The sequence below is a fragment of the Solanum lycopersicum genome, chromosome 3 (assembly GCF_036512215.1).
Source record: "Solanum lycopersicum chromosome 3, SLM_r2.1".
NCBI classification, from domain to species: Eukaryota; Viridiplantae; Streptophyta; class Magnoliopsida; order Solanales; family Solanaceae; genus Solanum; species Solanum lycopersicum.
The window spans coordinates 11,549,528-11,562,512 of record NC_090802.1 but is presented as its reverse complement, the minus strand read 5'-3'; the positions used below and the strand labels follow the sequence as shown (position 1 = coordinate 11,562,512).

Sequence of the window (12,985 nt, the reverse complement as noted above, 5' to 3'; positions counted from 1 at the left end):
AAATTTAGTTTTCCCCTCACGATTGACAATAATAAGAAATCACAAAGAAACCGACCGAGGCTGACATAGGCCGCCTAACGATTGACAATAATAAGAAATCACAAAGAAACCGACTGAGGCCGACATAAGCCTCCTACGTATTTCATTCTTAAAAAGTCAGGTCAAACGTAGTTCAAATAAAATAAATATTTAGAGGGGATAAACGGGGATACCGAGGCGACATAGGCCGTCAATGTATCTTATTCTTGAGAATTCAGGTCAGACGTAGTTTTACAAGAGGGATAAAAATTTTAAACAAAACAAATACAAGCAAAATAGAACAATTACAAATAAATGACAAAAATAGAAACTGAAACTTCAAATGTAGTATCTCTTGACAGCATCTGAATTGATAAGTTTCGGCCATGCGGTGTCATCCATCTCTGACAGGACCAAAGCGCCTCTGGACAATACCTTGAGAACCATGTAGGGTCCTTGCCAATTTGGCGCGAATTTTCCCTTGTATTCGTCTTGATGAGGAAAAATATGCTTAAGGACCAACTATCCAACTTCGAAAATTCTGGTTCTTACTCTCTTGTGAAAATCACGAATCATTCTCTGTCGATACAACTGACCGTGAAAAATGGCAACCATTCTCTTCTCATCAATCAAAGTTAGTTGATCAATACGCCTGCTGACCCATTTGGCATTACTTAACTCAGCTTCTTGGATGATTCTCAAAGACAGTATTTCGACTTCAGCAGGAATGACTGCTTCTGTTCCATATACTAGAAAGTATGGAGTAGATCCAATCGACGTTCTGACACTCGTCCGATAATCCAATAAAGTATATGGCAACATCTCATGCCAACCTCGATGATTTTTGATCATTTTTCTCAAAATCTTCTTGATATTCTTATTGGTGGCTTCTAGGCTCCATTCATTTAAGGATGATAAGCGGTTGAGTTTCGATGAATGACATAAATTGTTCACAAATATCTCTCATCAAGTCACTGTTGAGATTTGCGCCATTATCAGTAATGATGGATTCTGGTACTCCAAACTTGCATATCAAATTGTTGCGAACAAAATCAGCTACAACTTTCTTGGTTACCGACTTGTAAAAGCTGCTTCCACCCACTTGGTGAAGTAATCAATAGCAACCAAGATAAATCTATGTCCATTAGAAGCGGTTGGCTCTATCAGACCGATGACATCCGTACCCCAAGCTACAAAAGGCCAAGATGAATTCATAGCATTAAGTTCGTGAGGCGACACTCGGATCAAATCACTGTGCATTTGACATTTACGATATTTTTGCACAAACTTGCAATAATTAATCTACATAGTCATCCAGAAATAACCACCTCGAAGGATCTTTCTTGCCAAAGTGATCCCATTCATATGTGTGCCACAAACTCCAGCATGTATCTATTCAATAAATTTTGCAGCTTCAACAACATCAACACATTTGAGAAGAGCCAAATCAGGAGTCCTTTTATACAGGATTTATCCACTTAGAAATAAATTGAGAGCCATACGGCGTATCAACTTCTTCTGGTTGGACGTAGCATATACATGATAAATCTTGGACTCTAAGTACTTCTTTAAATTGAAATACCACGGCAAACTGACTGGTTCTCCTTCAACATGTGAACAGTGGACTGGATGTTCTTTCAGCTCTATATTCAGAGGATTAATATAATCCGTATTTGGATGTAAATCATTGAAGCGATAGTGGCAAGAGCATCGGCCAACTCATTCTGTATTCTGGGAGTATGTCTGAACTCGATCCTACAAAATATCTTGCACAACTGCTGTACATACTGCACGTAAGGTATAATCTTTGGATTTTTCACGGCCAACTCCGCTTGAACCTGATGAATCACTGAATCTCCAATATACAACAACTCATGGACATTCATATAGATGGATATTTTCAAACCAAGAATACAAGCTTCATATTCAACCATGTTGTTCGTGCAATAAAATCGGAGCTTCGCTGTCATGGGATAATGGTGACTAGATTCTAGCACTAAGACTGCTCCGATGCCTTTCCCTTTATGATTTTCCGCTCCATCAAAGAATAGTCACAACCTGGATATGCTTCAGAAATATCTTCACCTACAAATGACACTTTTTCATCGTGAAAATAAGTCTTAAGTGGTTCATACTTTTCATCAACGGGATTTTCTGCAGGATGATCAGCTAAATCCTGTGCTTTTATCGCCTTCTGAGTCACATATACAATATCAAACTCACTCAACAGCATTGGCCACTTAGCTAATTTTCCAGTCGACATCACCTTTCGGAAGTTATACTTCAACAGATCAATTCTAGAAATGAGGCATGTAGTATAAGAAGACAAATAATGTCTCAACTTCTGTGCAAGCCAAGTCAAAGCACAACACTTCCTCTCTAACAAAGTGTAACGAGACTCGTATGGAGTAAACTTCTTACTTATGTAATAGATAGCCTTATCCTTTTTTTATATCTTGTCGTGTTGACCAAGTACGCATTCGAATGCACTATTTGAGATGGACAAATACGGAAACAATGGACTCCCTTCTCGTGGAGGAACCAATACCGGTGGGTTGGACAAATATCTCTTGATTGCATGAAAAACACTTTTGACACTCTTCAGTCCATGCTTATTCCTATTTAAACTCATTTAGTTGTCATCGATTTGATTAAGTTGTTTAAACAAAAAATAGCGTCTCGCGAGGATTTGGGTATTTAATGACAGACAACAAATTATTAAGCAAATAAGAAAGAGAGAGAGAGAGAGATTGGTTATAATTCGGGCTTTCTGTTTGCCTGGATCGGTATTTGGACCCATTTGTTTTGGATTTTTGACCCATTTATTTTTGTACATGTCCCATACTAATCAGACAGTTAATACTAATGGCCTTTGGCTCAAAAATTAACAAAATATAACATTAAAAAATGTGTGAACTTTGGGCCCCAAAACTTCAACTTTTCAACTAGCTTCATATTCTTCAAACTCTGAAAAGTACGCCGATTTTTATGGCTGACTTGAGAGAAGAAATTTTGCGGGGCCTTCCCAGTGGACTTTCGAATTGATGAAGTCAACTCAAAAGGATCAACTAGGTCTCATCCCAACAGGAAAATGCTGAGAAATAGAAGTCTCAAAACTCATGAGGGAAAGTTCATGCGCAAAAGATGAAAAAGAAGAGTTATATTCATATTAATGCTTATGGATGCCAAGTACTATGTTTGAAGTATAATAAGCAAAACATACCACAATTGATTCACTTCTAATGACCTCATTTTACATAAATAAAATAAAAAATATTAGAGCTATCACATACTGAATATCAATTGATTTGTCAAGAGAAATATTACATGCTCATTTACTTGAGACAAAGAAAATGAATTCACATGAAAACACTTATAGATTTATCCAACTAGAAAAATAATAATGACGAATAACAAGGGAAAACCATATCATGTTAACATGGTATTTGGTAGAAAGCTAGACTTAAGACAAGGTATTCAATGAAACTACAAAAACAAAGCAAACGAAGAAGAAAGAAAAAGAAAAAAAAAGATCATAACAATAACAAAATTTTACTACCAACAGATTATCATAAGAAACTTTCAACAAAGCACGACTCACATATTAAATCTCATCAGACAATATAGGCCGCAACTGTTAAAAACTAAACATGATAACGAGAAAAACCAAAAGCTTAACTAATGGAAAGAAATCCAAATGCAAATGCTTTTATGATGATCTAATCTTAAGATATTAGCATCGTCTTTAAGGATTCAAATATCTTATAAACATATAGTTATCCTAAAGAATGATACCAAACCTAAATAATCAAGTATTATGCCTCATGCTTAAACAAATAAGAAACAACAACTAAAATAAAAAAAACATAAAATGAGGCAGTAAAATATTCTTATCATACTCTAAACAATAACCGAGATGCAAAAACAAAATCAGCCCACAAACAGAAATAAACCCACCTATAGTGGTTGAATCTAGAATTTGAATATAACAGACTACAACATGAGGTTATACATGGGATAACAAGTTATTAATTTAAAGAAATCGTCTCGATATTAAGATGGGATCAGCCAAACGACTTTGAGCAAAAGGACTGACCCTTGTCAACTTCCAACAAACAATAAATCAAATACTCCCAAAATAATAACATTCGAAGCAACTAATGCGATTGAGATTTCAAACAATCAATGTATCAAGTATAAAAGCTACTTGAATCGAAATGGGCATTACCTTTCGAGGTGCAGCAAGCCGAGATGAGAAACGAGTTGGAGACGACTTCTTCAACCCAAACAGATGAGAACCTAAAACACAAGTGACAAACTCTATTTATCCTAAGTTGTTCTATTGGGATGGGTAAAAATAGTAGCCAACTTTTTTAATTTTCCTTACTGAGACCAAAATTTCTTCCTTTTTTTTCGATTCTCTGTAATTCCGTCTTAATATTTCTCAAAAAAAATCCCTTCTCTCATAGTAAAGACGAAAGAGTATATATAGGAGACAAACTAGTGGACTTTTAGGGTGAAAATACGATCGGATCTTGATGGGAAAGGCCCACCCTAAGTTTGAATTTCAAAAACCCTTTTCCAATTTTGGATCGACAACCCTTTTCTGAAAAAAATCGTCTCATTTCAGAAAGGGAGGGGAGAATCGACACTTGAGATCGGTTGCCTCGTACTTGAGACTCTACGTGGACTCATCTCGCCACGTCAAGGACTAATTCGCGTGCCTTGCTCTGTTGTTGCGAATCAAATGAGTTGAGGGCATGATATTGGCCTGCTCTTCCCCACTTTCCGTTACACTTGCTCTCGCTGTTCACGCGCCTGAACCTCTCCATGGCTTGCTAGTATCTGGATTCACTGGCGTTCTAATTTTTGCGTCTGCTCACGCGAGGAAGAAGAGAAAGGCGAGTGGGTTGGGTATCGACTTTGTTTGGATTTTTTTGTTGATTGCATTGCTTGGATGGAAATATTTAATGGGTTGGTGAAATAAAGGATTTAGATCGGCTAAAAATAATTAATATGGATTGGGCCGCTGAAGAGTTAGAGAAGGGAAAGGACATAGGGCTGGGAATTAGACCAATAAATGGCCCAACTTCCGGTCTTAACAAAATGAGTTAATTTATTTTGCTAATAATAATATAAATTAATTAATTAATAAGCTTCATAATTTTAACAAGATAAAATAGTTAACTCAATTATAACTAATGACTCAAATCATAAACTGGCAACTTAAACAAAATCAACTTTATAAAGTATTAAGTAAGACCAAAATCTTTTGGGAAGATTTTTTGAATATTTATAAAACAAATTAATTATATATACAATTATATAAATTTATATATTACTTAAAATATAGTAAGATAAACTAATAAATTTAACTATAAACTAAGGATCCGAACTACAAGTTTCTAAAACCAATTTAAGAAAGCGTTAAGTAAAACTAAAAAAAAATTGCGACAATTTTCAAATATTTCGTAAAATAAACTAATTGTATAAAACATATAAACACACACACACACACGCACACATACATATATATACGTAATATACATACATATATATTACTTATACAATTAAGAAAGTCAACTAAAACAATTTTAAAATGACTAAAAAAAAATTTTGAATTTGAAAACATCAATTATGTTAACTCGTTTGGAAATCAAGAAGCTCGAGAAATAATTTCCAATAGGGGGGCCAAAATTGGGTGTCAACGGGATGGGTATTCTTACTTGTTCAACTTTATACAAATTTTACTTTGTACTGGTTCACAACTTGGATGTAAGACATCGATATCAATTAACCTCAACTGTGGATGTAAGACATCGATATTATTTAACCTCAACTTAAAAGGCATGTTTATGTCTTATTGTCTTTATGTATTCTCAACTCTAACTTGCTCTAAATTGAGAGTTGAGTCAGGTAAGGAATTTAGAGAATTAGTCTACAAATTTATGGAGGAGTTCGGTAAGCCCAACATAGTAGATTTCTTTCCTATTCTTAGAAGGATGGATCCTCAAGGGATCAGGCGACGCATTAGCATTCATGCTAGAAATTTTCTTAAGCTTTTTGAGGGGTTGATTGATGAATGCGTAGAGTAGAGGAAGCTGCATACTAATACACGTAGCAATGACAATGTTCTTGATGTCTTCCTCAATGTTAACCAAAAAGATCCTGTGGCAATTGAAAGAAAGGACATAAAACATATGTTCCTCGTATGTACTGTTTATTTTTTACCAAATGTTGCTATGTTTGGATTCATTTGGTTTCTTTTTGATGTTATTTGTTTGACATGTATATTTTTTCACCTCTAATTTTAGGTGATATTCTTTATTTTTAGTCAGTCAAAGAAAAAAGAATGATATAGTTCTATATGAATGTGAAATTAGGTCTTAGTCTAACTCACACCCTAAAAGTTAGTTCAAAGGGAGGAGGATTGCACAAGCCTTATAAGGAGTCCACCCATCTCATTAGCTACCGATGTGGGACTTTTGTCATTCTTGAACACCCCACCTCATGCCCAGTGCTTAGCATCTGGTGCGCGGACAATTTTGATTTTGGGGGTCCCAACATCGGGTGAGACGGGCCTTGCTCTGATACCATGTGAAATAAGGTCTTAGGCCTAACTCACACCCCAAAAGCTAGCTCAAGGGAGGAGGATTACCCAAGCCTTATAAGGAGTCCACCCATCTCATTAACCACCAATGTGGGACTTTTGATTCTTGAACAATGAAGTAATAATTTAATTTTACAATGTCTGCTTGACTCTGAATTGGATGATTTATAACCTCACAAACTAGATAGTCTCAACTAACAAATATACACTCTAACTTTGTATTGTATGATCTTTTTGTTGCAGGAACTGAAACAACTTCAAATACAGTAGAATGGGCAATGTCAGAAGTCATGAAAACCCCAGAAGTTATGAAGAAAGCCCAAATCGAGCTCGAAAAAGTTATTGGCAAAGTCAAGATAATAGAAGAAAGGAATGTTCCACTCCTTCCTTATTTGAAATACATTGTGAAAGAAACCATGCGATTACACCCACCAGGTCCCTTGTTTTTGCGCACCGCCAAACAAGATGTTGAATTGTGTGGCTATGTCATCCCGAAAGGCTCTCTAGTTCTAATTCATGTATGGTTTATTGCCCGCAGCCTAACAATTTGGGAGGATCCTTTGGTATTTAATCCATAAAGATTTTGGGGTTCGGAATTTGAGGTTAGGGGAAAGATTTTGAGTTAATTCCATTTGGTGGTGGACGGAGAATAAGCCCTAGGTTACCTTTGGCAATGAGGACAGTTTTAGTTATATTGGGTTGATTGTTGAAATCATTTGATTGGAAGGTTAAAGGGGAGATAGAACCAAAGGACTTAGACATGGAAGAAAAGTTTGGTCTTACACTAGCCAAATCGCGTCCTCTGTGTACTATACCTCTTCCAGTTTCTAACACACAAAGATAATCCAAGTATTATTTTTATTAATGCACTCTATAAAACGACCTCTAAAAGTCTGTCACTAATTGGCCTTGTACCATGATTTAATGGATTAAATTAATAGTGAGTCTACATTTGTTTTCTTTCTATGCAGAGAGTTTGAATATTCGGACAAAAATGGATATATTTAGTCATTATTTGTCTCATATTTTAATTTTGAGTATTAATTAATTGTTTAGGTTAGAATAGACAGAACAATTTTGTGGGACATGTGTATGTTTTTTCTGGAAAAGATGATTTGTAAAAAAAACAAAACTGCCTTTTTAATTCTCAATTTCCATTAAAGAAGAGAGGGGAAGTGCACAATATTTTTATCCATTAAAGATCAAAAATGTTTTCAGCCGTTAGGGCAAAACTTTTCCTTTATTAGATTGTTTGATGCTCACTTTTTGCTTCTATACTTGCGACTTCGAGCCTGATATAGCGTGATTAAAAGGAATTCTAGCAATAGTTACATAAGCTATCTCTTTAGCTATACTCTCCTCCTTTTTGCTCCTGTGTTCAAAAATTCTGTTGTTTCTCTCTATCCATAAGCCATATATACCTTCTGTCAACACTATCTTGAACATTTGTGTTGTTGCTCTCTTTCCCTTCCCATGTTGGATACAGCATTGCTGAAATTGTTCCCAAACCAATGGAACAGTACCTTGATGATCTATCCTTCCCAAAATACTCTCCTACAGCTTCCTTGCACATTGACATTGTAGAAACAAATGTTCTATAGTCTCTTCAGCATTCTTGCATAACACACACACCTTATCTACTTCAATTCCCCATTGAGTTAATCTATCAATAGTTGACAACTTTTGATTCATCATAATCCACATTGTGATATAGACTTTTGGTCTTGCTGAATTACTATACATGAGGCATGTCCATGGTGGCCTTTGTTGCATTCCTTTCATTTGATAGTATATTTGTCTGAGTACACCTTTCCCTTTGTTTTGAACTTGCTGAACTTGATCAACTATCAATTTTGCATTCATTACTTTCTTAACCATCCAGCTTGCATAGTTACTCATCTTTCGTTCCCTCTGTCCCTTTATATAATATGCATGTATCCATTTGACCCACAACTTATCTTCTTTGTTAGCTAGATCCCAACATAGTTTAGCTATTGCAGCCCTGTTCCATATTTTTATATTGACCAGGTCTAATCCTCCTTCATATTTAGGACAACACACTTTATCCCATGCTATTAGAGCGTTCTTTGTAACATAACCTACCCCTGACCATAGATAACTTCTGCATAAACCTTCAATCAGCTTAATTATCTTTGCAGAAATAATGAACAATTGTGCCCAGTAAGCCTGCACTCCAAACAAAACAGTCTTAACTAGTTGAGCTCTTCCTGCATAGGACAGCTTTTTTGCTGTCCAAGAGTTGATCCTTGCCATGATTTTATCAATAAGAGGATACCATTGGATTGTAGTCAGTTTCTTTGAAGACAGAGGCACCCCCAAGTACTTAAAAGAAAGCTCTTCTATTGTATATCCAAGCTGTTGAACAATTTGAGGTCTCACCTCCCTCTGGACTCTACCACAATAGATTGAGCTTTTAGTAATATTAGCTTGCAGACAAGAAGCTTGGGAAAACTCTGAAAAACATTTTTGAAGTGCCTTAATGGAATTAAGATCATCTCTAGAAAACAATAGCAAATCATCTGCAAAACACAAATGAATGATATCCAGCTTAGAGCACTTAGGATGGTACTTGAAGTTCTTCTCTTCTTTAAGTCCTTTGAACAACCTACTGAAGTACTCCATAGCTATAGAAAAAAGGAAAGGTGACATTGTATCTCCTTGCCTGAGCCCTTTAGCTGCATCAAACCTTTGAGTATTCTAACCATTGACTACAATAGTGTAATTCACTGTTTTAACACACTGCATTACCCATTGAGTAAATAATTCAGGAAAACCCAAGCCTACCACCACTTTCTCTAAGAAAGAACATTCTACTGAATCATATGCTTTTTGTAGGTCAATCTTAAGCATACTTCTAGGAGATACATTCTTCCTAGTATAAGCCTTTACCAATTCATGAGCTAGAATTATGTTGTCTCCAATTTTCCTCCCTGGAATGAATCCTGCTTGACTATCACCGATAACAGTGTGAATAACTTCATGTAATCTGTGAGTTATCAATTTTGAAATGATTTTATACAGGACAGTACAATAAGCAATAGGCCTATATTCTTTCACATTCTTTGGACTATGTACCTTTGGTATTAGAGAAACAAGGGTGCAGTTAAAAGGCTTAAAAAGATTCCCTGTTGTGAAGAAACTCTTGACAGCATTAATGACATCATAATCAATAATCTTCCATGTATACTTAAAAAATAGAGCATTGTAACCATCATTACCTGGAGCCTTATCATTCCCAACAGACTTCAAAGCTTCAGCTATCTCCTGGTCAGTTATTGTTGCACAAAGTTGAATTATGTGTTGTCTTGACAAAACAGGCCCCCTTTTCATCACCTGAACATTTATAGTTGGAAGATTATTTGTTGCTGTGCCCATTAGACTTTTGTAAAATAAGACAAACTCATCTTGAATCTCTTGGGGATCATACAACATCTTTCCATCTATTGACATCAAACTTCTAATATGCTTCTTATAATTTCTCTCCTTTATCGCAGAGCTAAAATATTTGTTGTTTGCATCCCCCAGCTTAATCCATTTTGCTCTTGCTTTTTTCCTAAGAGCACTTTCCTCAATCAAAGACCACTTTTCAAATTTTGTTACGAGATCTTTTTCTTTAGTAACTAAATCATCATTTGCTTGGTTACAAAGCTGATTTTAAATATCTGCAAGATCATTTCTAGCTTCCTCAATATGCTTGACTATATATTTAAACTCTCTCCTATTCAGTTGCTTCAAGACAGGCTAAAGAGCCTTCAACTTGCACCACACCATCTTCATTAAATCCCTTCCTTTCTTCTGCTTCCACACTTTCTCCACCAGTTCTAAGAAGGATTCATGTTCAGTCCATATATTAAAGAACTTAAAACTTTCTTTTACCTGTTGGTAATTTTGATGAAGTAACAATTGCATTGAGCTATGATCTGAAACTCCTTGATTACCATATTCTAAAATAACATGTCCCCATTTATCCATGCATGCATCATTCCCAAAGGCTCTATCAATCCTGCTTGAGATTCTAGCATTACCAATCTTCTTATTATTCCAAGTATAGTAACTACCTTTCCATTGCAATTCATTCATGCACATAACCTTAACACAGTCTGCAAAATCCTTTATCTCATTCAAATTCACAGGAGCTCCAGCTAGTCTATCCTTGGGTGACAAAAGAGCATTAAAATCTCCTATTATGATCCATGGTTATGTAACATTTTGAACCATCTTGTTCATATCAGTCCATAAACTCTTCCTCTACTCTATAGTATTAAATCCATATACTACTGTGAGATTAAACTGATAACCTTTACTTCTTTCATTTATATGACAATGTATCATCTGAGCTGAACTAGTTATTAGATTAACATCATACCAACTATCATCCCATATAATCCAAATTCTCCCATTAACAGCCTCCTTGTAATTGTTCAGACTTTTCCATCCTGGAGCTATACCATTAATTGTAGTTTTTGCATTTACCTCTTTCCCTCTAGTTTCAATTAACCCTGCTAAGGATACTATATTAAGCTGTAAAAATAGCTTTATCTCTTTCTGCTTATACCTATTATTCATGCTCCTCACATTCCAAAAACTCCACTTCATTAACAAGTTTTATAAGCTCCACCTCTATCCACAGGCAGTGAAGCCAGCTTGTTATTCATGAGGCTCTCAAATCCATTTCTCATTGGTATGGCTGATAACATAGGAAAATTGGAAAAACTAAATTCCAGCTGCTTACTTCTTGTATTAGGCCTTAGATTAAGTTTTGGTGTTTGCTTTATTTCATGATCTCTTCTTTGTTCTATCTCTTGTTTCTCCTTTTGCACAGAAGAAGAATCATCTTCTATATTCTCTAGCACCTTTCTTTGTTCACCCTTCTTCTCCTGCTGTTGGATTGGTCCTTTATATTGCCAAGTCTGTGTAACTTTTTTCCATGGCCTTCTCTTCTTTGGCAGATCCTCCATTGTTGTTGATTGACATTGATGTCCAATCTTCTGACATTTATCACAATATAGAGGCTTCCACTCCATCACAACATCCTGCATAAAAGTTCTACCATTTGGATCCATGACTGTTATCTTCTGAGGAATAGGCTTAGTAACATTCACTTCAATAAGCATTCTAGTATAAGATATTCTTGTCTGCTTTGTAGTACACTCATCAGCAAATAATGGCACTCCTATAGCACTAGCAATTCGACTCAGTGATCCAGCTCCCCGATAATCTAGAGGCAATTTAGGAAAGTTAACCCATAGAGGTATTTCAGTTAAGAACTCATTCCCAAAATCAAAATCAGGACTCCGTTGCTTCAATATAATAGGCCTATTACTTATAGTATATGGCCCTGAATATAGCACCTCATTCATGTCATTCAAGCTCTTAAACTTGATTATATAGTATCCTTTCTCATGAAGAAATACATCAGGTTTATCCACTTTCGACCAGTTCATCAGTATGTACCTACTCATAGTATTATATCCAGGACATTCACCAATTACATAGACTATAAGTGCACATTTCCACTTCTCTTCTTCAATCTGTACCTCTTTCCCTTCCAGCTGAACCATAGTTTGCCCATTCACTATTTGTGGAGGAAAGTAAGTCAATTTCATTCCATTGTTAGCTGCACGATTATTTTTAAACATATTAACCCAAGGCTCCTTATGTTCCTTACTTTTCTCCCTTTCTATACCTCCCTTACTGTTGTCAACTTCAGTTACTGTTCCATTGATATCCACCTTATTCTCACCATCAGAATGTTCTAGATCTGAGTTACCATGTACCTCTTCCTTCTCCAGTGAATAGTTTAAGCTCAAATTCCTTGAAACTTTAGAACTCACAGAGAGTCTATCTTCAAAACTACCTTCCTCCTTTTGAGCTTGTTCCTGCTGATTCAACTTGATTGCTTCCACTCGAGCTCCAACTGAGCTACCAACTGTTAGTATTGATGTTTTCCGGCCTCGGCCTCGGCCTCGCCCTCTTCCTCTTCCCCTCGCCATTTTCACCTGCACTGCGCATGATAGTTAAATACTTTTAAATAGTTTTCAGCTCGTAGAGCAAGATATTAACGACATAGATTGGAGAACGAATTTGTACTTAGAGTAGACACACAATATACCTAAATTTTCTTGCTAGGTTAATTTACAAAATCCGTTAATGTATTTATGTTGAAGTCCATAGACATGTAGACGTGAAAGTAATATGAGTAGACGTTTAAGAATTAGAAAGATTTTCATTCATAATATTAACTTAAACATAATTTAGAAGTTGAATTTACTGAAGGTAACGTGATAAATTGTAATATTTTTTAATATAATATATTTATATGAGTTTCCCTACATA

At 35.6% G+C, this 12,985-nt stretch overlaps 3 protein-coding genes and 1 long non-coding RNA gene across 4 annotated transcripts; 1 reads left to right on the top strand and 3 right to left on the bottom strand.

Annotated features, from left to right (window-relative positions):
* Positions 1-357: 357 nt before the first annotated feature.
* On the bottom strand, positions 358-870 carry LOC109119706 (uncharacterized). Its single transcript, XM_019212617.1, has 2 exons — positions 615-870; positions 358-509 (listed from the first exon to the last, which is right to left on the bottom strand). Exons 1-2 carry the CDS (start codon positions 868-870, stop codon positions 358-360), a joined length of 408 nt encoding a protein of 135 aa, XP_019068162.1.
* Positions 871-2,768: 1,898 nt separating this feature from the next.
* On the bottom strand, positions 2,769-4,995 carry LOC109119814 (uncharacterized). The gene is made up of 2 exons (XR_002027299.3): positions 4,247-4,995; positions 2,769-3,112 (listed from the first exon to the last, which is right to left on the bottom strand). It is a non-coding gene; the product is annotated as an uncharacterized lncRNA (long non-coding RNA).
* Positions 4,996-5,966: 971 nt separating this feature from the next.
* On the top strand, positions 5,967-7,206 carry LOC138347399 (geraniol 8-hydroxylase-like). Its single transcript, XM_069295697.1, has 2 exons — positions 5,967-5,979; positions 6,872-7,206. The coding sequence occupies exons 1-2, from the start codon at positions 5,967-5,969 to the stop codon at positions 7,204-7,206; spliced, it is 348 nt and encodes a 115-aa protein (XP_069151798.1).
* Positions 7,207-9,346: 2,140 nt separating this feature from the next.
* Positions 9,347-12,642, bottom strand: LOC104646245 (uncharacterized). The gene is made up of 4 exons (XM_010319539.2): positions 11,268-12,642; positions 10,948-11,148; positions 10,418-10,830; positions 9,347-10,297 (listed from the first exon to the last, which is right to left on the bottom strand). The coding sequence occupies exons 1-4, from the start codon at positions 12,640-12,642 to the stop codon at positions 9,347-9,349; spliced, it is 2,940 nt and encodes a 979-aa protein (XP_010317841.2).
* Between the last annotated feature and the right edge of the window lie 343 nt (positions 12,643-12,985).

Bases quoted from the DNA above. Each gene is read 5' to 3' on its own strand.
- LOC104646245 (XM_010319539.2), bottom strand. From the start codon at position 12,642: ATGGCGAGGGGAAGAGGAAGAGGGCGAGGCCGAGGCCGAGGCCGGAAA. The intron at 11,149-11,267 runs GTGGAGCTTATA...TATCCTTAGCAG, and splicing joins TTCACTGCCTGTGGATAGAG to GGTTAATTGAAACTAGAGGG. The intron at 10,298-10,417 runs GTGTGGTGCAAG...ATTTAAAATCAG, and splicing joins GAAGGGATTTAATGAAGATG to CTTTGTAACCAAGCAAATGA.
- LOC109119706 (XM_019212617.1), bottom strand. From the start codon at position 870: ATGATCAAAAATCATCGAGGTTGGCATGAGATGTTGCCATATACTTTA. The intron at 510-614 runs GTCAGTTGTATC...TTCCTCATCAAG, and splicing joins AATGGTTGCCATTTTTCACG to ACGAATACAAGGGAAAATTC.